This window comes from Rattus norvegicus, chromosome 2 (genome assembly GCF_036323735.1).
Source record: "Rattus norvegicus strain BN/NHsdMcwi chromosome 2, GRCr8, whole genome shotgun sequence".
NCBI classification, from domain to species: domain Eukaryota; kingdom Metazoa; phylum Chordata; class Mammalia; order Rodentia; family Muridae; genus Rattus; species Rattus norvegicus.
Window position 1 is genome coordinate 221,061,531 of NC_086020.1, and position 21,276 is coordinate 221,082,806.

General features: G+C 42.9%; 1 protein-coding gene across 2 annotated transcripts in view; it reads left to right on the top strand.

Annotated features, from left to right (window-relative positions):
* The first annotated feature begins 675 nt into the window (after positions 1-675).
* Cfi (complement factor I) overlaps positions 676-21,276 on the top strand; it is a 42,585-nt gene continuing 21,984 nt past the window's right edge. Inside the window, exons 1-4 of one of the 2 annotated variants that reach the window (XM_063282608.1) lie at positions 676-1,197; positions 1,706-1,842; positions 13,057-13,336; positions 15,699-15,852. In XM_063282608.1, the coding sequence (XP_063138678.1) occupies positions 1,720-1,842; positions 13,057-13,336; positions 15,699-15,852 (557 nt within the window). In that variant the 5' untranslated portion in view covers positions 676-1,197; positions 1,706-1,719. 2 annotated transcript variants of the gene reach the window in all.

Below are 21,276 nucleotides of genomic sequence, written 5' to 3' on the forward strand. Positions count from 1 at the left end.
TGCTGAGTGCCGGGCCAACGTACTAGTTAACGATCCTCTAGCAGTCAATGTATACATTAAACCACAGCCTCATATTTAACATGGTGTCTCTCATAGGAAGAATACACAGGGCTGGGAACAAACAAGGGATACAGGCGTGAATGACTATACTTACCCTCCCTCCCAATGATCAGCTCCAGAGTTCTAGGCTCCCTGTTCTTATAACTATACTCTGTGGAGTTTGTTAGAGGTCTTGGTCCCCAAAGGTACCACATTGCCACCAGGGGTACACTAAGAATCCTCTTGAGCCAGGAGTGGTGTGTCCCACGTCTGTATTTTTAGCACTCAGGACAGAGCAAAGAGGATCCCCGTAGATTTGAGGACATCCTAGTCTGCATAGTAAGGACCACGTCAGCTGCCGCTACATTGTGATACTGGCACCCAGCCTCAGAGTAACAGTATCAACAAAATCCCATTCAACAAAGGAAAACTTAAGCTGTTCCTGGTGCACACGGGTCTCTTTGTGTCTAGACACCAGGAAGAAAGAAGTGCAGCCTTGGTCTTGGCAAGGGTAATTGGCTTCCATGACTCAGGTGAAACCAGAGCTCCTGTAATCACAGTGGGGGGTGAAGAGTATGTGTGCAATCACCTGACTGCTTGAGTGCCTGTTTCCACAGTAAAGAAATAGAAATAGCAACTTTGAGCTGAGAATGGAAGCCAGGACTTCAGCTCATACCTGGAAGAGACTGTGGGTTATACAGTCAGATGAGCCACCGAAGTCACAGAGGTCAAGCGCAAGAGGGAAGGGGATAGGGAATTAATGAAAAAGAGATCAACTGTGGCCTCGACATGAATGACAATGTCTGAGTTAGATAACTCCCTTTTGGAAGTATGAATGGCAATGTCTGAACTAGTGAGGTTTCCCCCAGTAAGTCCCTCTTGGGAGGTTTTTCTCAGGAAGAAGAGGTCTGGGGGAATATTGGAAGAACTACTTTTGGAATATCTATTTGGAAGCAGTTCAAAGGGGTACAAGCTGAGAGCCAGAAGACATAGATGAGTCTTCCAGACAGCTCCTGCATGGAAGATCTCGCCAGTGAAAAGTGCCAGAAAACACCGGCCGGCAAGCACTTGTCAGATCCCTTCCTGTCGGCATCAGCTACAGAGAACTAGTCTACCAAAGGGCATGGCGTCCCTGAGCAGCGCCTCTGACTGAACAAGGTGTGGTGTAATCGCCCAGTGTTCCTCTGAGGCAGGGATCTGACCAATTACAGTTCGCCAAAGCGCCCTACAGGCAGGCAAAGGCCTTTTGAACCCACGCAGAGGTCCCATTTCTCGCTCTCCTCGCACGGGTTTCTCTCTTTTTGCCACGGTCATGGATGCCTGACAGGAGTCTTGCCCCTAGAGAACGAACGCAGAAGGGCCGCATTTCAGCTGCTACAGATCTCTCCTCAATCTTAAGCCAAAGAGTGTAATCTTATTTATCAAATGACACAAAAGAGGAAAAAAAAATCCCTTTCATGGTACTTTCTGTGTCCCTTGGAAAACAGATTCGAATCGGGGCGTTGTCTGGGCCGAGATGGAGCAATCCTCAGCTATTTACTGGGGAGGCTGGTTTTTTTTTTTTTTTTTTCAGTTACCGTAAAACTCTGGCTATTAGCCAAATCCTCTAACAGTTCAAAAGTACAAAGCTCTTTAGGAGGCTTTTCCTTTTTAAATATTTTTTCAGGGGTTAAACATTAAATGTCCGGAGCGTACCTGGAATGGAGAAGGGTCTTCCGTGGAGACGCAGCCCCGCACACCTCCAGCATGAAGCTCGCTCTGCTTATTCTGCTACTCTTGAATCCTCACTTGAGTTCTTCCAAGGTGAGTGGTGCAAGTTTTATGAAAAGTCTTTCCACGAGACATTTTAAAGACTATAAAAATATAGGAAAATTCTCAAAAGACACGACTTAGATGTAAATATTACATTAGGTCAGTTGTTAAGAATACAAACGCACAGTAGCAGATAGTCTATATTTGTATCTTGGTTAAAGGAGTTTAAGGAAATATTTTTATATGCCTGTACATGTGCATAGACATTGGGTTGAACAAGGACTTCGTTGATTCATTGCCATAATTTACCGTTCTATTAAATCAATAAATCATCATGCTTCTGCGTGTAACGTGATAATGATGGGGGATTGATAGGACAGATTCTTCTTCCTATCCTTTTAAGTAAATTGTAGGAAGGTAATTAAATATGTCAGAGGGAGAACAATAAGCAAGATGTAAATTACCTCTGAAAATGCAAAACAGGGGAACTATTCTGGGATCATTAAGTTCTTCTTTACTTGCAATGTTGTCCCAGCCTTCTGAACCCATTATACACTGAAAGCATTGTTAAGTGGGAAACATAGTAATGTAACTGAACTTCACAGTGTAGCCTACGCAAATTTACTTGTGCTCAAAGCGCCTTGCCCTGAAGTTGGGCAAACTCACTCAATAAAAACCCATTTTTATGAAGCACTGATCATATGGAGTTTGCTGAATATTGTTCTAAGTACTGGGCATTTTGTATCCACGTCAGGGCATCAAACCGCCATGTCTAAGTATCCTGGGGAGAGGATATTTCTCACCCGATGATCGTGTATGTGGCTGATGGGAAGTGGATGCCGTCACATATCACTAGTCCAAGAAAGATCAAAATTGGTAGTATAGTTTTCTCCTAAATATGTGTCATTTAAACGCTATTGTACAGAAAAGGATTGTAAAATATCTCTATACAGCTACTTGCCAAAATGACAAAAATACCAGATGGCAAAGAACTTCGGTGAGAGGAGAGATCACCCAAAGCTGAGAGGTCAGGGAGAGGCAAGCGAGATTAACACTGGACCATGGTTCTGGGTTTGATTTGATATTTGGTGAGAATGATCTGCTACAGCCCTTTCAGGCAGACAGGGGAGCAGGTATTTTAACTATGACTCACCCCCCCCCCAGGTAAATAAATCGATCCCATCAGAGAGACCCATATTGCACCTTTGTTGTGCAATATGGTCGTCACAGAACAGCAGATTGCCAGAGACAGCTTGTTCACACTTCAGCCAGCTGGAGACGACAGGGGGCCTAGTCTTGCCTCTGAGAAAGGCTCTGAGCTAGTCACAGCTGAGGGTTGCAGCAGGCAATTGGAGGTTAAGGAACACTTGGTCTACACATGCGCAATCAAATGCCTTCCACAGTTACCAGCCAGCCCACACATCTGAGGCTCAACTGCAGCAAAGAACTTAAATCTGGAGTGGCTTCAGGTTTGTGTCATCTCCTAGAGTCTCCTCAGGGTAAGGTCCTCTTGCCCTTGCCTTTCCTCATTTCTCATTGCTTAGAGACTCGGGGTAAGGACTGATTTTGAGCTTCTTCCTACTAGACCAGGGTGTAGACTTGAGTTAGAGGTGAAACTGCCTGGAACTATTTGGAGGTAAGTGGAACTGGAATCCACTTGGAGCTATTCAGGTAGTGAGTCTATTAGAAGACCGTCCATCCCCATTGAGTAAGCAATAGGAGCACACACAGTGGATCGCCCAACGGCTCATTATTCATTCATAGCATACTTAGCTTCGGTAGACTATCCTGACCAGTGATCTGAGATCAATCAGGAGTTCACCCCCTCATTTAGAGAAATCAATATCTAGAGTTTGAAGCCAACCAAAGCTTGGGTGATTTCAGCCCTGGTGTTTTCCAAAGCACGGCGTCCTTTTCCTGTAACGTCCCTATAGATGGGGTATGGTAGAGTCATAACTTTTGCAAGGTACATTTAACTCATATGTGGTGATGGCTCTGTGGCTTGACATCTTTCAGTCCCACCAAGGAGCTGGCCATCATCAGCCCTTCACCAAGTCTAGCCCAGGGATAACGGAGCTGATCTCGATGCTGACTTTACCTAAACTCATAAAGACCCAGGCTGTAGAGTAGAAGCTGTAGGATGCTAGAAACAGCCTTATTGTGCACCAGTGAGGCTGCTTCTCAGTGATTATGCACACCTGACATTCCGTCACTCTCAAGTCCCCTCCAAGTCTCTCATTTCATAGGGGCTCAGTTGGACCATCTGTGTGGGCGCCCTCTGCAAGAAAGACAACTGGCAAGGCCTGGGCCCAAGTCAAAGTGGTTTCCAGACAAACTGAAGTGTTTTTTAAGAGTATCTGTTTTTCACTATTAAAAAAATTGTCCAAGTTAATCAACTTATAAGGAGAAAAGTTTTGTTTTGGACCAAAGTTTTGGGTATCTTAGTCCCTCGTTGTCAAGAACTGCTGTTTCAGGCCTGTGACCTCATGGTACTTCACAGCAGAACTGTGTGGGAGAGGAGACCCACTCACTTTATGAAGACCAGAAAACGAAAAAACAGGAATAGATAACAGTCCTGACATCTCCTTTAAAAGTATTGACTTGAGTCCTGTGACTTCACTTCCTTCTACGAGGCCCCATTTAAAAGTTTCCTGTCACGCTATAAGCTGGGAAGCCAGGCTTCAGCACTCGGATCTTTAGATCCAAACAGAGAATATGACTCCTCTCTCCCAGCTGGCCAGTGGAAAGAGGTCACCGAGAAGTACGGAACTCCTGATGGAAACCTGAGCCATCAAATACTTCTCGACTTTATTTCTGCCATGAAGGCTCTTCCGTTGTTGCTTTGTCACAGCCTGAACTTCAGCGAGGTTTTAACAGTTTCAGAAACCCCTTCAGACTCACAGGACAAAGCGTTTACCCAACCACAGTATCCACAAACACCACTGAGTACATCCAATCACAGTGACTCTGGGCGTCACAGTAAAGTCATTCTGCCAAAAAATGCCGATATTCTCCAGCTCTGGTGCCTCTGCACTAAGCTCCTTTTATGTGAGGGAAGCCCCTTGGGTTGCTTTTGGCACGTGCCTACGTATGCCTTAGTCACCTTTTGAACAGTCCTGTGATGTTATTCTTTACCACAAGAGTAACATAGTGTGTGCTCTGGTGTGTTCGACTTATCACATCCTTCATAACAGGTTCACGGATGGGGACTTCATCGTCTGTGTTATATAAGAGACCCAACCCTCATTGGGTCTGGGAGTAGGGAGAACTTCAGTCAAACCCCATTTGTTAGAACGTTCTTGTGTGTGCTGTGTGTGGTCTATACATGTGTACTCACACCCATTTGAGCATATTGGGAGAACCGAATGCAAGCTTCATGTATCTTCTTCAGTCGCTCGCTCTCCTTTTGAGACAGGGTCTCTTGTCATGTCTGGCTTTCATATTGGGACTAGGATCCCAAAGTCAGGCAGGCATTCTTGCTTGCACGGAAAGCACTTTACCCATTTTGAAATCTTCCTACGCCCTTAGGGAACGTTCTTAGACAATATTTGTGAAATCCGAAGAAGCAGCAACCAGAGGAGCCTAGGTCCTCCCTGGCCTGGCCATTGACTTGGCTTTCTGATTTGTTCGATTACATCCTTGAACAGGCAGGTAACTTGATACCTGTTGCCACTGACAATAGCCACTGACTCCAGGACAGCGTCTGATAAATCTGAACTAGCATGTTCAATTTCTTTCTCTTAAGTGTCTAACAGTCTCTCTCTTTCCAAAGTGATCCGTGGGGGTTGGCATGTAGTTTGGTGTTACAGCATGTGTCTAGCCTGTGCTAGGTCCTGGATTTGATTCCCAGCACCATCAGCACCATGACCACCAACACCAACACCAACGACTTCCAGAAAAAGCATCTTTTGTGCTCTCCCAACCTTACCCAGATGGAGGGTTTCACTGGACTATAAATTCCATGTTGTTTCACATGATACTACCAGATACTCATCCTTAAAAGTTCTTGTTCCGTAGGACCACTCCCAACTGTGAACTTCCTATGGTGGCAGGCCTGTTAGGATAAGACGGCTGGAGTGACTCATCCACTCATTCAGCTGTCTGCACACAATCACTTGCAAGTTTCTTTAGTGTGTGTGACTTTTTTTCAAGATGACATTATGATTGTATGGAAGAACAAAATGTATCTCTGAGATTCAGAACTATAAGTCAACTGAAACTTCTAGTCTGGATGGTGAATTGTGGTTTGACACCACTGGGTCAGTCTCTTCCATAATCTGGCTAATGTCCCCAGTCTTGGCTTTTGTATTAGTAAAACTGGATGCTAAATGGGATAACTGAGATTATATACAGGAAAGGTAGCCAGTAGACGTTCAATACAGTTCTTAGTATGTTATTTCAGTGGCTATGGCCTCAAATTCTGAACTCAAATTCGTGTGAGACAAATGTAAATGTTTATGTAGCTTCCCTTTTGCCCCATCCCAGACTCCCATCCACTCACATGTCCAGTCTTACCTCTTAAAGGTTTCTCAGGGCTGGAGAGACGGCTCAATGTTAAGAGCACTGACTGGTCTTCCAGAGGTCCTGAGTTCAAATCCCAGCAACCACAGGGTAGCTCACAACCATCTGTAATGGGATCTGATGCCTTCTTCTGGTGTGTCTGAAGACAGTTACAGTGTACTCATATACACACAATAAACACATCTTTGGAAAAAAAAGGTTTCTTTAGTTTGTTTCAGCTTAGAGGACACAAGTCTGTTAGATGTCCATTCTTCAGACTTGCTCTGCACAGATTTCAGTAAATCTCATCCCAACAATTGAATAGTACATTCAGCACATGCAGGAAATAATTCTTTTAGTATGTGTTTCTCATTTGACAGTCTAAGAAATAAGAAAATAATATTTTTTGAGGTTTCTCTTGAATCTTTGTCTTTCCAGAAAGTTTGGGAAGCTTATATTAAATAAGAAAGATCCAACAGTGTGTCTCTCCTCATCCCAGTCACCGGGGCTCTGTGAAGAAAGCTCGCAGGAACAGTGAGGTCAATGGGCTGCAGGATTCAGTCTTGATCATGAACACTAAGCCCTGCCTTTGGTGAACCTCTCATTTTCTACTGTGAGGATTTGAATAGGAACGGCCCCCATAGATTTGTGTGTTTGAATATGCTTGGCCCATAGGGAGCTGCACTATTAGGAGGTATGGCCTTATTGGAGAAGTGTGGCCTTGTTGGAAGAAGTGTGTCATTGTGGAGGCAGGCTTTGAGGTGTTGTAAATGCTCAAGCTATGCCCAGTGTTTTCCTAGTCCCCTTCTGCGGCCTGCGAATCAAGATGCAGAACTCTCATCTCCTTCTCTAGCACCATGTCTGACTGACCGTTTCCCACCATGATGATTATGGACTGAACCTTTGAAACTGTAAGCCAGCCCCAATTAAATGTTGTCCTTTATAAGAGTTGGTTTTGGTCGTGGTGTCTGTTTACAGCAATGAAACTCTAAGACATCTATCCTCTTCAAGAATTCTATGCAGGGCAAGGATACAAAGCTCACAAACTCTGAGTGCTTAACGTTCTTCTGGAGTTCGGTTCCCAGTACCCACATCAGGCGGTGCACAACCACCTGTAACTCCAGCTCCAGGGCATCAGATGTCCTGTCCTGGCCTCCAGAGGCATCTGCATTCATGTGCACACATACACAACTCCATGTACACATACACACAACTCCATGTACACATTCACACACCTACATGTACACATACACAGGATTAAAAATAAAATAAAATGCTTAAAAGTTCTATGTATGTAGGGCATCCCTTTTCCTTTAATAGTCCGTGTGCTTGCAGAAGGTACATTGCATTGTTTCCGGAGTAGTGCCCCACCCAGTTTGGAGCAGGGCGTTCTATCTTAGGTCTGGTATTCCTTGTGGCGGGTCACACAATGGTGTTTAAACCCATGCACCATCTATTTTCATCTTTTGATGCTCCTTCCTTTCTTAAACATGGCCCTTGCTCCCGCAAGTGATCTAGGCAGCTTTGCACTTAACAATGTGAGTCCCTAGAGCTCCACCTACCTCTTGCTACTTATTTTGTGTATTTGGAATACTCTGGCCAATTATGGCTAGCGTTGGTTGTCAACTTGACATACCTGGGAAGAGGAACCCCCAGTTGAAGAACTGCCTCTGATAAATTGGTCTCTGGGTGTCTTAGTCAGGGTTTCTATTCCTGCACAATCATCATGACCAAGAAGCAAGGTGGGGAGGAAAGGGTTTATTCAGCTTACACTTCCACATTGCTGTTCATCACCAAAAGAAGTCAGGACTGGAACTCAAGCAGGTCAGGAAGCAGGAGCTGATGCAGAGGCCATGGAGGGATGTTACTTACTGGTTTGCTCTCCCTGGCTTGCTCAGCTTACTCTCTTATAGAACCTGGGACCACCAGCCCGGGGACGGCACCACCCACAATGGGCTGGGTCCTCTCTCCTTGATCACTGAGAAAAATGCCTTACAGCTGGATCTCCTGGAGGTATTTCCTCAACTGAGGCTCCTTTCTCTGTAATAACTCCAGCTTGTGTCAAGTTGACACACAAAACTAGCCAATACAGTGGGGCCTTGTCTTGATTGATGATTGATGGGGAAGGGCCCAGTGCATTGTGGGAAGTGCCATCCCTTAGGCAGGTGTGCCTGCACTGTTAAAAGAAATGTAACTGAGCAAGCCAGTAGGAAGCGGTCGTTCGCCCTGGTCTGTGAGTCAGTTCTCTAGGATCCTGCCTTGAGTTCCTGACTTGGCTTCCCTCAGTGCTAGACTGCAATCTGTAAGCCAAGGTGTTGGATCGTGTTTTATCACAGGAAAAGAAACCAAACTAGAACACTAGTGAAAGTTAGCTTCGTCATTTCAAAGCTTCTGCTGTCCCTGGATCAATAGCTATGTAGGATCTATTTGCTTTAACAATTCTAAGAATTCTGTAGGGACCTCACTGTGTTCTTATTTATCTGTTTGTTTAAGCCGCTTTGCCTTGAGACTTGTATTAACTATTTTTCTGATGCTGCAATAAAACACCGTAACCATCGATGCAGTGTTGTACACCTTTAATCCCAGCACCTGGGAGACAGGCGAGCAGATCTTTGTGAGTTCGAGGTCAGCTTCATCTACGTAAGAGTTCCAGGATAGCCAAAACTACATACTGAGCGCTGTCTCGCAATCAAACAAACAAGCAAACAACAGTCACGACAAAGGCAATTATAGAAGAAGGGGTTCATCGGGGCTAACAGTTCCCAAGGGAAAGAACTCCATGATGTTAGAGTAGAGGAATGGCAACAGGAGTTTAGTCAATCGTGTTTTATCACAGGAAAAGAAACCAAACCAGGCATAATGAGTTTGGATATGGCAGCAGGAGTAGGAGGCTCAGAATTCACACCCTGAAGCACAATCATGAAAGAGAAAAAACCTCTGTTGAGAAAAATGGAGTAATACCGTCCAGTACTAACACTGTTTATTATATACAAGTACACTGTAGCTGTCTTCTGACACACCAGAAGAGGGCATCGGATCCCATTACAGATGGTTGTGAGCCACCATGTGGTTGCTGGGATTTGAACTCAGGACCTCTGGAAAAGCAGTCAGTGCTCTTAACTGCTGAGCCATCTCTCCAGCCCAACACTGTTTATTCTTTAGAGTTGTGATTGCACACCCAGGCGCACGTCTGCTGGATGGAAGGAGCATTTGTGGGAAACGTGCATTGTTAAGAAATAAATAATACAGCAGTGAGACCCAGGGAACAAGCTAAACTGCTTCTTTGGGGAGTCCAGCTATAGGACCATTAGATGCAAATTACAGTGGGGTGGGGCGGACTGGAGAGCAAATGATGTTGTCTTATATATACTGCTCACCCTGATCTGGATAACCACAAAAACTAACTAGGCCAGTGATTTTCTTTATAATCTCCAAGGCAAAATAATAAAGTTGATTTCAAGACAGTGTTTTCTATTTTTTGAAACAATTAGAGATAAGCGTGCAGGATCCCCCCTTCTTGCCCACACTGTGCAGCCATCTTCCCACCAGCTCCAACTGCATTCTGGGAAAGGAGGGATATTTGTTCTTAAAAATAATAAGAAAAAGATCCCAACCAAAATTGATAAAGACAATATTGAATTTCCTATGTAATTTGAAATGATTCGTTATTAAGGACTGATAAACATCCTACTTTTCAACCTAGGCAGAGCATTTGTTCGGTTCGAAGGTGGGGGTGTCTAACCCATCACTTTCCATCAGAAACAGGGCTGACACCTAAAGATGGGGCAGGCTGAACAGACCAATTGAGCCAGTGAAAAAAAGTGCAATTGAAGACCACAGTGAGAGGAATTACGTTATAGTGCACCTAACACTCTTCCATTAGGAAGGATCTGATATGGATGTTTATTACTCTTGGGATCCAAGTCACTTATCCAGAAAAAGAAACAAAGCTTTGTATTGCTGCTTCTGCTTCTGCTTCTTTTTTTTTTTTTTTTTCTTTTTTTCAGAGCTGGGGACCGAACCTGAACCTAGGGCCTTGTGCTCGCTAGGCAAGCGCTCTACCGCTGAGCTAAATCCCCAACCCCCTGCTTCTGCTTCTTATTGTTCTTCTTCTCCTCTTCCTCCTCCTCCCCCTCTTCCTCTTCCTCCTCCTCTTCCTTGTCCTCTTCCTCCTCCTCCCCCTCTTCCTCTTCCTCCTCACCATTCTCTTCCTCCTCTTTCTGTTTAATATTTCTTTTTTAAAAAATCCTTAGTGGTTTTCTAGGAAATCATTCTGGCACTTGGGAAAATGCCATAGTAATTAAGTTGCTTCAACATCCCATATATAAATTTATTTAGTATACAAATCTGTAGATTGGACAGGGCCAGGCTGGTCCCTGATGTGCTCAGCTGCAAAGGGCAGCTAAGCCCAGAGTCCAAGTGTACCCAACTACACCTTGCCCCCAGGGAGAGGCACAGCTAAGGAATGAAATGAGAATGAAATGTGCCTCATGTCACAACTGTCATTGTGTCACTATTTGCACAAGACCTGGGATGTTTATTTATGCCTTCTTCTGTAGCTTTCAATTTCTTACCTGTTAGCCCTTCTGTGGTCTGTTCCTCCATCAAGTTAAGGATCAGAGGCCCAGCAGTTTACAGTCTGCAAGATTTATTTCAGTAAATATAACTCATAAGCAAACATAGCTAACAAAATCAAAACCCCTCCAGAGAGGAAGCAACATTTGCCCCCTTCCCGGGAGTCTGAAGAGTACAAAGCATTTGTCCTTCTTGGACCTGGCACAATGCATTTAGCCTGTTGGGTCATTTAAATGACAGCAGGATGAGACTGAATTTATAGAAAAGAAAGATTGCTTAGCTCATCCCCAAGGACTATGCAGTCACCTTCCAGAGAGGTAAAATGCCTCAGAAAGCTTTTTTGCAGTTAGGGAATAAAATATAGCAAACTAGTGTGTTCCAGCTTTCATAGCCCATCATACGTGCTGTCTGGGCTTCTGGTGATATAGCTCTCTTTGAGTCGTTTGTGTTTCTGTAAGTAACCCCTCACCAGTACTTCTGTAAGTAACCCCCAGTAAAACCCGTTGGCTCAGTAAATTGGACTTTGGTGGTAAGCTCACTTTGGTCTGTTCTTGGTTCCCAGTCTGGGCTGAGTAGATGTTTGTTTACATCTTTGTCCTTTCAGGAATAATGACACACAACACAAAGTTATACTAATAATTGCTTAAAATGTTTGAGAATGTGTTTGTAAGATACATAAATTTATTCCTTTATAATCTCATTGCTATACAAATAAATACATTCTGAATTTTAAAATTTAAACGCATAAACACCTTAATAATTCAAAAATTAGTCTTTTGTCACTCATCTTTATATTTTTGAAAATAGTTTTTTAAAGATTTATTTATGTTATGTATGTGAGCACACTGTAGCTGTCTTCAAACACACCAGAAGAGCCATCGGATCTCATTACAGATGGTTGTGGGCTACCTTGTGGTTTCTGGGAATTGAACTCAGGACCTCTGGAAGAGCAGTCAGTGTTTTAACCACTGAACCATCTCTCTAGCCCTTGAACATAATTTTATTTTAATGGCATATCAATAAAAAATACATTATTCAAGAACATGGAGAATAAACTCATAGGGAGAGATTGGTCATCAATGGAATTTTTATTGTTGTTTTTCAAGACAGGGTTTCCCTGCGTAACCCTGGCTGTCCTAGGACTAATTCTGTAGACCAGGCTAACCTTGAACTCACAGAGATCTGCCTGCCTCTGCCTCCCAAGTGCTAGAATCAAAGGTGTGTGGCACCACTGCCCAGCCATTAATGGAATTTGATATGTGTATGTCCAATGGTGGTGCTGGAGGAGGGAAAGCATCATCCATCACTCCCCATGAAACCCACCTTGACTTCCCGCAAGGATGAAAGTACTGGATCCTGTCTCACCTTGCCCAATACTTTTCAAAGCCTTCATCGCACTGCACTCTCACTGCCTCTGTTTCCCCAGGTTCAGAGCTAGCCAGTGACTGCTCATCTACAGCACTCAGTGCTGTTCACTCCAGGGTCAGGACTGCTGGCTCAACCAAATACGTATTGTGCAGCCATGCTTCTCCTAGCTCCAGCATGTTCGCCCTGGCCTTCCTAGGAAGACATGCTCCACCCTGATTCTCCTAAACTACCATGTTGTCTTTGCAGCACATTTACTGCACACACCCTCTGCCTTGTATAACACTAATCTGTTGTATACTGTACATCCCTCTCTCGTTATCATCATCAGAGAATCAAGCCCTTAAAAGACAGAGACTGTCGCACTCATCCTAGCATCATTTTACATTTACTAGTAGGTCATTAAACAGCTTTGCATTTAGTAACAGAATTAATAAATGACAAGGATCAAATTCATCCCGTGAGACTGTATTTAGCTTCTACTTTGTTACTCTGTACCATGGAACCGGGATTCACACTTTTATCTCAGCCTCTTTATAGTCGCTCAATTAATTGTGTTCCTGGAACCTGGCAACCCTTAGTGATATTGCTTCTAATCCTTCGAATGAAACTTCAGTGAGCAGGAACTATATCACCCTCACTGTCCAGATGAGAACACTCAGGTTTCAGCAGAATAACCTAAAACTGGGGCCGGGAGTCAGGCTGTCTGATTCACAAAGCCGGACCCTCACCTGTGCTGCTGGCTAAGTGCGTTTTGTTCCGTCCCTTCGCTTCCTCACATTCTGAGAGCACAGAAAACGCTCATTTGTTATTCCCTCTTCACAGAACACACCAGCCTCAGGTCAGCCTCAGGAGGATCTGGTAGAGCAGAAATGCTTACTGAAAAACTACACACATCACTCCTGTGACAAAGTCTTCTGCCAGCCATGGCAGAAATGTATCGAGGGAACCTGTGCCTGCAAACTCCCTTACCAGTGCCCAAAGGCCGGGACCCCGGTGTGCGCCACTAATGGAAGAGGCTACCCGACATACTGTCACCTGAAGAGTTTCGAATGTCTTCATCCGGAGATAAAGTTCTCGAATAATGGAACATGCACAGCTGAAGGTAGGAAAGACATGCGCGAGCAAACCATCCGAACAAGAGGGCAGCGATATGCCATCCTTTCAGCCACAAAATGCTTTTGCTGTGACATAGTCTAATGACAACTTAAATTTCTTTAGACCAGGGCTTCTTAAACTTTGTTCCATTTGAGACCCCCCTTTTCACTCAGGAAATTTTTAAGTGACTCTGAAGATATCCCAGGTGTGGGGATAAGGAGCCGCTTCAGACTGTACACAGCAGCTGACTATGATTAGCCTCGCGCTCTCACAGAGGCGTGGTTTTGCCAGCTGCAGAGAGTTTCTGTGATTGGGTGATGTTTGGAATTCTGGGAACTTTTCAGAGATTATAGAAGTACTAGGGCCCGGAATGGTTGTCGGTCGTTGCGGGGGGAGGGGGAGGGATTGGGTGTGGTTTGTCAGTAGTCATGCTCAAAGAAGAAACAAAAGAAAAAAATAGATTCAGGCCCCCCCCCACCCATCCTTCTTTCTCTCCAATATTGTAATAAGAGATGGAAACTAGAGGGATAAAGGGTAGGAAAAGAACTTAAAAAGTAGCCAGGACACATGGATGTACCTATTTTTACATGTGTTAAATCTTGCCTGAATATTTGACACTGTAGAACACAATCGTCAGTGCTTTTCCAATATTTTGATTTTAGAGTCCATCAGTGCTGAGAATTTTGCTTCACATAAATACATAGTACAACGTGGCAGAAGGATGTTTACAACCATTTCAGATATTGTTGGAAACTCTGTCCTGATCTCAAGCCAAAATTCACCTAATTAAAAAAAATATATACCACTGAAGTCAGGAACTCAAACAGCAATGTTTTTTTTTTTTTAAATCAAACATTCTAACACAATCCAATCCAAAAACGGGCACCAATCGGAGGCTTATTTGTGCTGAAAAATGATGGCAGGAAAATTCTAGAGGTCATTGTTTCCTATATTTAAACCATTATGATTCTGTATGAGCAAAAAGCTTTGTACATATTGGGGGAGGCGGGGAGGTACGGACAGTAGTCTTGGATCTGAGCCAAAGTACTCGGACAGCGTTCATTCACACTACATGACACATGCTCAGTGAAGTGTTGTGTGTTGGGAACCCTGGCTGTTGGGAACCCTGGCTGCCGTGAAGTCACATGAGCTGCGGTGACATCACGTGAGCCGTGGTGATGTCACGTGAGCTGCAGTGACGTCAACGTGAAGCAACATGGCCAATCACTGCCAGAAACACCCTACATTCATTACACATTTTTCTTGTTTTTTTTTTTTGTTTTGTTTTTTGTTTTTTTTTCTAAAGACACGGCTACACTAGCCCTGGATGTCCTAGAACTCTCTTTGTAGCCTAGGCTTGCCTTAAACTCATAAAGATCTACCCACCTCTACCTTCTGATCATTGGAATTAATCCAGCCTCATCACCAGCTACCTATAACTTTAATTTCTAATTAACTGTTGTTTGTGCTTTCAAGAACCTTTTACCAACTTTTGCCACCTATGATCAATCAAACAACCCTATGTAGGGTCATGACCCATCGTTTATAAGCTGCTTTTAGTAGTAGTTGATTGAAGTGATAACCCGGGGTCGTGGGAGCACAGCCTTTCCTTGAGTGTCAGGTGGCTCCAAGGTGGCGGTGCTCAGCCCATGCGGATCTCCCCACTCTTGCTTCTGTTTGATTAAAGGGATTAGTCACTAGGCCATCCATTCAGTATTCAGCGAAAAGGTCTTGCTATGAGGGGGCTGGAGCCATGGCTTAGCGGTTAAGAGAGCTCCTTGTTTTTCCAGAGCACCAGAATTTGGACTCCCAAGTACCAATGTTGGGTGGCTTACAATTGCCTGTAACTTTTGTGCAGGAGACTCGAAACCCTTTTATAGCCTCTGCTGGTGTACACACACACACACACACACACACACACACACACACACACAGAGAGAGGGGGGGGGAGGGAGAGAGAGAGAGAGAGAGAGAGAGAGAGAGAGAGAGAGAGAGAGAGACTGGATCTGGCATAAGGTTTTGAATCCCCCCATCCAGAGGCACACACCTCTTCCAACAAGGCCACACCTCCTGCCCAAACAGTTCCCCCAACTAGAGATGAACCTATGGGGCCGTTAACATTCAAACTACCACAGTTAGTAAAGCAAATCCCAATTCACCACTTGAGTAAATAAGTAGTGTCTTGGATTGAAGTCAGTGTAGCCATCTTTTAAGGATTGCTGTGAGAATTAGCTCTCATGAAATAATAGCGTATCATTTGCTAAAATCATTACGACATTCAAAGTTCATTTGAAATTTGGTATTGTAATAAAGATATGTGGAAAGGAGAGAAAACATATACTGAAATACTGTTTGTTCTTTTATTTCAGAAAAGTTTAATGTTTCCTTAATTTATGGAAGCACAGATACAGAGGGAATTGTTCAAGTTAAACTCGTGGACCAAGATGAGAAAATGTTCATATGTAAAAATAGCTGGAGCACTGTGGAAGCCAACGTGGCCTGCTTCGACCTCGGATTTCCACTGTGAGTGATTGTCTCAGAGCAGTTCCCTCACAACAGTTCACCTCCAACAGTTTTCTTTTTTTTTTCATTTCATTTTTCTTTTATTATATTTTAATTTTTTTTAAATTTTTTTAAATTTATTTAATACGTAATAATAATTCTTTGGTTTCCCGGTAAACATCCCCCTCCCCCCTCCCCTTCCTTATGGGTGTTCCCCTCCCAACCATCCCCCCATTGCCGCCCTCCCCCCAACAGTCTAGTTCACTGGGGGTTCAGTCTTAGCAGGACCCAGGGCTTCCCCTTCCACTGGTGCTCTTACTAGGATATTCATTGCTACCTATGGGGTCAGAGTCCAGGGTCAGTCCATGTATAGTCTTTAGGTAGTGGCTTAGTCCCTGGAAGCTCTGGTTGCTTGGCATTGTTGTACATATGGGGTCTCGAGCCCCTTCAAGCTCTTCCAGTTCTTTCTCTGATTCCTTCAACGGGGGTCCTATTCTCAGTTTAGTGGTTTGCTGCTGGCATTCGCCTCTGTATTTGCTGTATTCTGGCTCTGTCTCTCAGGAGAGATCTACATCCGTCTCCTGTTGGTCTGCACTTCTTTGCTTCATCCATCTTGTCTAATTAGGTGGCTGTATATGTATGGGCCACATGTGGGGCAGGCTCTGAATGGGAGTTCCTTCAGTCGCTGTTTTAATCTTTGCCTCTCTCTTCCCTGCCAAGGGTATTCTTGTTCCCCTTTTAGAGAAGGAGTGAAGCATTCACATTTTGATCATCCGTCTCGAGTTTCATTTGTTCTAGGCATCTAGGGTAATTCAAGCATTTGGGCTAATAGCCACTTATCAGTGAGTGCATACCATGTATGTCTTTCTGTGTTTGGGTTAGCTCACTCAGGATGATATTTGCCAGTTCCAACCATTTGCCTACGAATTTCATAAAGCCGTTGTTTTTGATAGCTGAGTAATATTCCATTGTGTAGATGTACCATATTTTCTGTATCCATTCCTCTGTTGAAGGGCATCTGGGTTCTTTCCAGCTTCTGGCTATTATGAATAAGGCTGCGATGAACATAGTGGAGCACGTGCCTTTTGTATATGTTGGGGCATCTTTTGGGTATATGCCCAAGAGAGGTATAGCTGGATCCTCAGGCAGTTCAATGTCCAATTTTCTGAGGAACCTCCAGACTGATTTCCAGAATGGTTGTACCAGTCTGCAATCCCACCAACAATGGAGGAGTGTTCCTCTTTCTCCGCATCCTCGCCAGCATCTGCTGTCACCTGAGTTTTTGATCTTAGCCATTCTCACTGGTGTGAGGTGAAATCTCAGGGTTGTTTTGATTTGCATTTCCCTTATGACTAAAGATGTTGAACATTTCTTTAGGTGTTTCTAAGCCATTCGGCATTCCTCAGCTGTGAATTCTTTGTTTAGCTCTGAACCCCATTTTTTAATAGGGTTATTTGTCTCCCTGCGGTCTAACTTCTTGAGTTCTTTGTATATTTTGGATATAAGGCCTCTATCTGTTGTAGGATTGGTAAAGATCTTTTCCCAATCTGTTGGTTGCCGATTTGTCCTAACCACAGTGTCCTTTGCCTTACAGAAGCTTTGCAGTTTTATGAGATCCCATTTGTCGATTCTTGATCTTAGAGCATAAGCCATTGGTGTTTTGTTCAGGAAATTTTTTCCAGTGCCCATGTGTTCCAGATGCTTCCCTAGTTTTTCTTCTATAAGTTTGAGTGTATCAGGTTTGATGTGGAGGTCCTTGATCCACTTGGACTTAAGCTTTGTACAGGGTGATAAGCATGGATCGATCTGCATTCTTCTACATGTTGACCTCCAGTTGAACCAGCACCATTTGCTGAAAATGCTATCTTTTTTCCATTGGATGGTTTTGGCTCCTTTGTCAAAAATCAAGTGACCATAGGTGTGTGGGTTCATTTCTGGGTCTTCAATTCTATTCCATTGGTCTATCTGTCTGTCTCTGTACCAATACCATGCAGTTTTTATCACTATTGCTCTGTAATACTGCTTGAGTTCAGGGATAGTGATTCCCCCTGAAGTCCTTTTATTGTTGAGGATAGTTTTAGCTATCCTGGGTTTTTTGTTATTCCAGATGAATTTGCAAATTGTTCTGTCTAACTCTTTGAAGAATTGGATTGGTATTTTGATGGGGATTGCATTGAATCTGTAGATCGCTTTTGGTAAAATGGCCATTTTTACTATATTAATCCTGCCAATCCATGAGCATGGGAGATCTTTCCATCTTCTGAGGTCTTCTTCAATTTCTTTCTTCAGAGTCTTGAAGTTCTTATTGTACAGATCTTTTACTTGCTTGGTTAAAGTCACACCGAGGTACTTTATATTATTTGGGTCTATTATGAAGGGTGTCGTTTCCCTAATTTCTTTCTCAGCTTGTTTCTCTTTTGTGTAGAGGAAGGCTACTGATTTATTTGAGTTAATTTTATACCCAGCCACTTTGCTGAAGTTGTTTATCAGCTTTAGTAGTTCTCTGGTGGAACTTTTGGGATCACTTAAATAAACTATCATATCATCTGCAAATAGTGATATTTTGACTTCTTCTTTTCCGATCTGTATCCCCTTGACCTCCTTTTGTTGTCTGATTGCTCTGGCTAGAACTTCAAGAACTATATTGAATAAGTAGGGAGAGAGTGGGCAGCCTTGTCTAGTCCCTGATTTTAGTGGGATTGCTTCGAGTTTCTCTCCATTTAGTTTAATGTTAGCTACTGGTTTGCTGTATATGGCTTTTACTATGTTTAGGTATGGGCCTTGAATTCCTATTCTTTCCAGGACTTTTATCATGAAGGGGTGTTGAATTTTGTCAAATGCTTTCTCAGCATCTAATGAAATGATCATGTGGTTTTGTTCTTTCAGTTTGTTTATATAATGGATCACGTTGATGGTTTTCCGTATATTAAACCATCCCTGCATGCCTGGGATGAAGCCTACTTGATCATGGTGGATGATTGTTTTGATGTGCTCTTGGATTCGGTTTGCCAGAATTTTATTGAGTATTTTTGCATCGATATTCATAAGGGACATTGGTCTGAAGTTCTCTTTCTTTGTTGGGTCTTTGTGTGGTTTAGGTATAAGAGTAATTGTGGCTTCATAGAAGGAATTCGGGAGTGATCCATCTGTTTCAATTTTGTGGAATAGTTTGGATAATATTGGTATGAGGTCTTCTATGAAGGTTTGATAGAATTCTGCACTAAACCCATCTGGACCTGGGCTCTTTTTGGTTGGGAGACCTTTAATGACTGCTTCTATTTCCTTAGGAGTTATGGGGTTGTTTAACTGGTTTATCTGTTCCTGATTTAACTTCGGTACCTGATATTTGTCTAGGAAATTGTCCATTTCCTGTAGATTTTCAAGTTTTGTTGAATATAGGCTTTTATAGTAAGATCTGATGATTTTTTGAATTTCCTCTGAATCTGTAGTTATGTCTCCCTTTTCATTTCTGATTTTGTTAATTTGGACACACTCTCTGGGTCCTCTCGTTAGTCTGGCTAAGGGTTTATCTATCTTGTTGATTTTCTCAAAGAACCAACTTTTGGTTCTGTTGATTCTTTCTATGGTCCTTTTTGTTTCTACTTGGTTGATTTCAGCTCTGAGTTTGATTATTTCCTGCCTTCTACTCCTCCTGGGTGTATTTGCTTCTTTTTGTTCTAGAGCTTTTAGGTGTGCTGTCAAGCTGCTGACATATGCTCTTTCATGTTTCTTTCTGCAGGCACTCAGCGCTATGAGTTTTCCTCTTAGCACAGCTTTCATTGTGTCCCATAAGTTTGGGTATGTTGTACCTTCATTTTCATTAAATTCTAAAAAGTTTTTAATTTCTTTCTTTATTTCTTCCTTGACTAGGTTATCATTGAGTAGAGCATTGTTCAATTTCCACGTATATGTGGGCATTCTTCCCTTATTGTTATTGAAGACCAGTTTTAGGCCGTGGTGGTCTGATAGCACGCATGGGATTATTTCTATCTTTCTGTACCTGTCGAGGCCCGTTTTTTGACCAACTATATGGTCAATTTTGGAGAAAGTACCATGAGGAGCTGAGAAGAAGGTATATCCTTTTGCTTTAGGATAGAATGTTCTATAAATATCTGTTAAGTCTATTTGGCTCATGACTTCTCTTAGTCTGTCTACGTCTCTGTGTAATTTCTGTTTCCATGATCTGTCCATTGATGAGAGTGGGGTGTTGAAATCTCCCACTATTATTGTGTGAGGTGCAATGTGTGTTTTGAGCTTTAGTAAGGTTTCTTTTACGTATGTAGGTGCCCTTGTATTTGGGGCATAGATATTTAGGATTGAGAGTTCATCTTGGTTGATTTTTCCTTTGATGAATATGAAGTGTCCTTATCTTTTTTGATGACTTTTAGTTGGAAATTGATTTTATTTGATATTAGAATGGCTACTCCAGCTTGCTTCTTCTGACCATTTGCTTGGAAAGTTGTTTTCCAGCCTTTCACCCTGAGGTAGTGTCTGTCTTTGTCTCTGAGGTGTGTTTCCTGTAGGCAGCAGAATGCAGGGTCCTCGTTGCGTATCCAGTTTGTTAATCTATGTCTTTTTATTGGGGAGTTGAGGCCATTGATGTTGAGAGATATTAAGGAATAGTGATTATTGCTTCCTGTTATATTCATATTTGGATGTGAGGTTATGTTTGTGTGCTTTTCTTCTCTTTGTTTTGTTGCCAAGACGATTAGTTTCTTGCTTCTTCTAGGGTATAGCTTGCCTCCTTATGTTGGGCTTTACCCTTTATTATCCTTTGTAGTGCTGGATTTGTAGAAAGATATTGTGTAAATTTGGTTTTGTCATGGAATATCTTGGTTTCTCCATCTATGTTAATTGAGAGTTTTGCAGGATACAGTAACCTGGGCTGGCACTTGTGTTCTCTTAGGGTCTGTATGACATCTGTCCAGGATCTTCTGGCCTTCATAGTTTCTGGCGAGAAGTCTGGTGTGATTCTGATAGGTCTGCCTTTATATGTTACTTGACCTTTTTCCCTTACTGCTTTTAATATTCTTTCTTTATTTTGTGCGTTTGGTGTTTTGACTATTATGTGACGGGAGGTGTTTCTTTTCTGGTCCAATCTATTTGGAGTTCTGTAGGCTTCTTGTATGCCTATGGGTATCTCTTTTTTTAGGTTAGGGAAGTTTTCTTCTATGATTTTGTTGAAGATATTTACTGGTCCTTTGAGCTGGGAGTCTTCACTCTCTTCTATACCTATTATCCTTAGGTTTGATCTTCTCATTGAGTCCTGGATTTCCTGTATGTTTTGGACCAGTAGCTTTTTCCGCTTTACATTATCTTTGACAGTTGAGTCAATGATTTCTATGGAATCTTCTGCTCCCGAGATTCTCTCTTCCATCTCTTGTATTCCGTTGGTGAGGCTTCTATCTACAGCTCCTTGTCTCTTCTTTTGATTTTCTATATCCA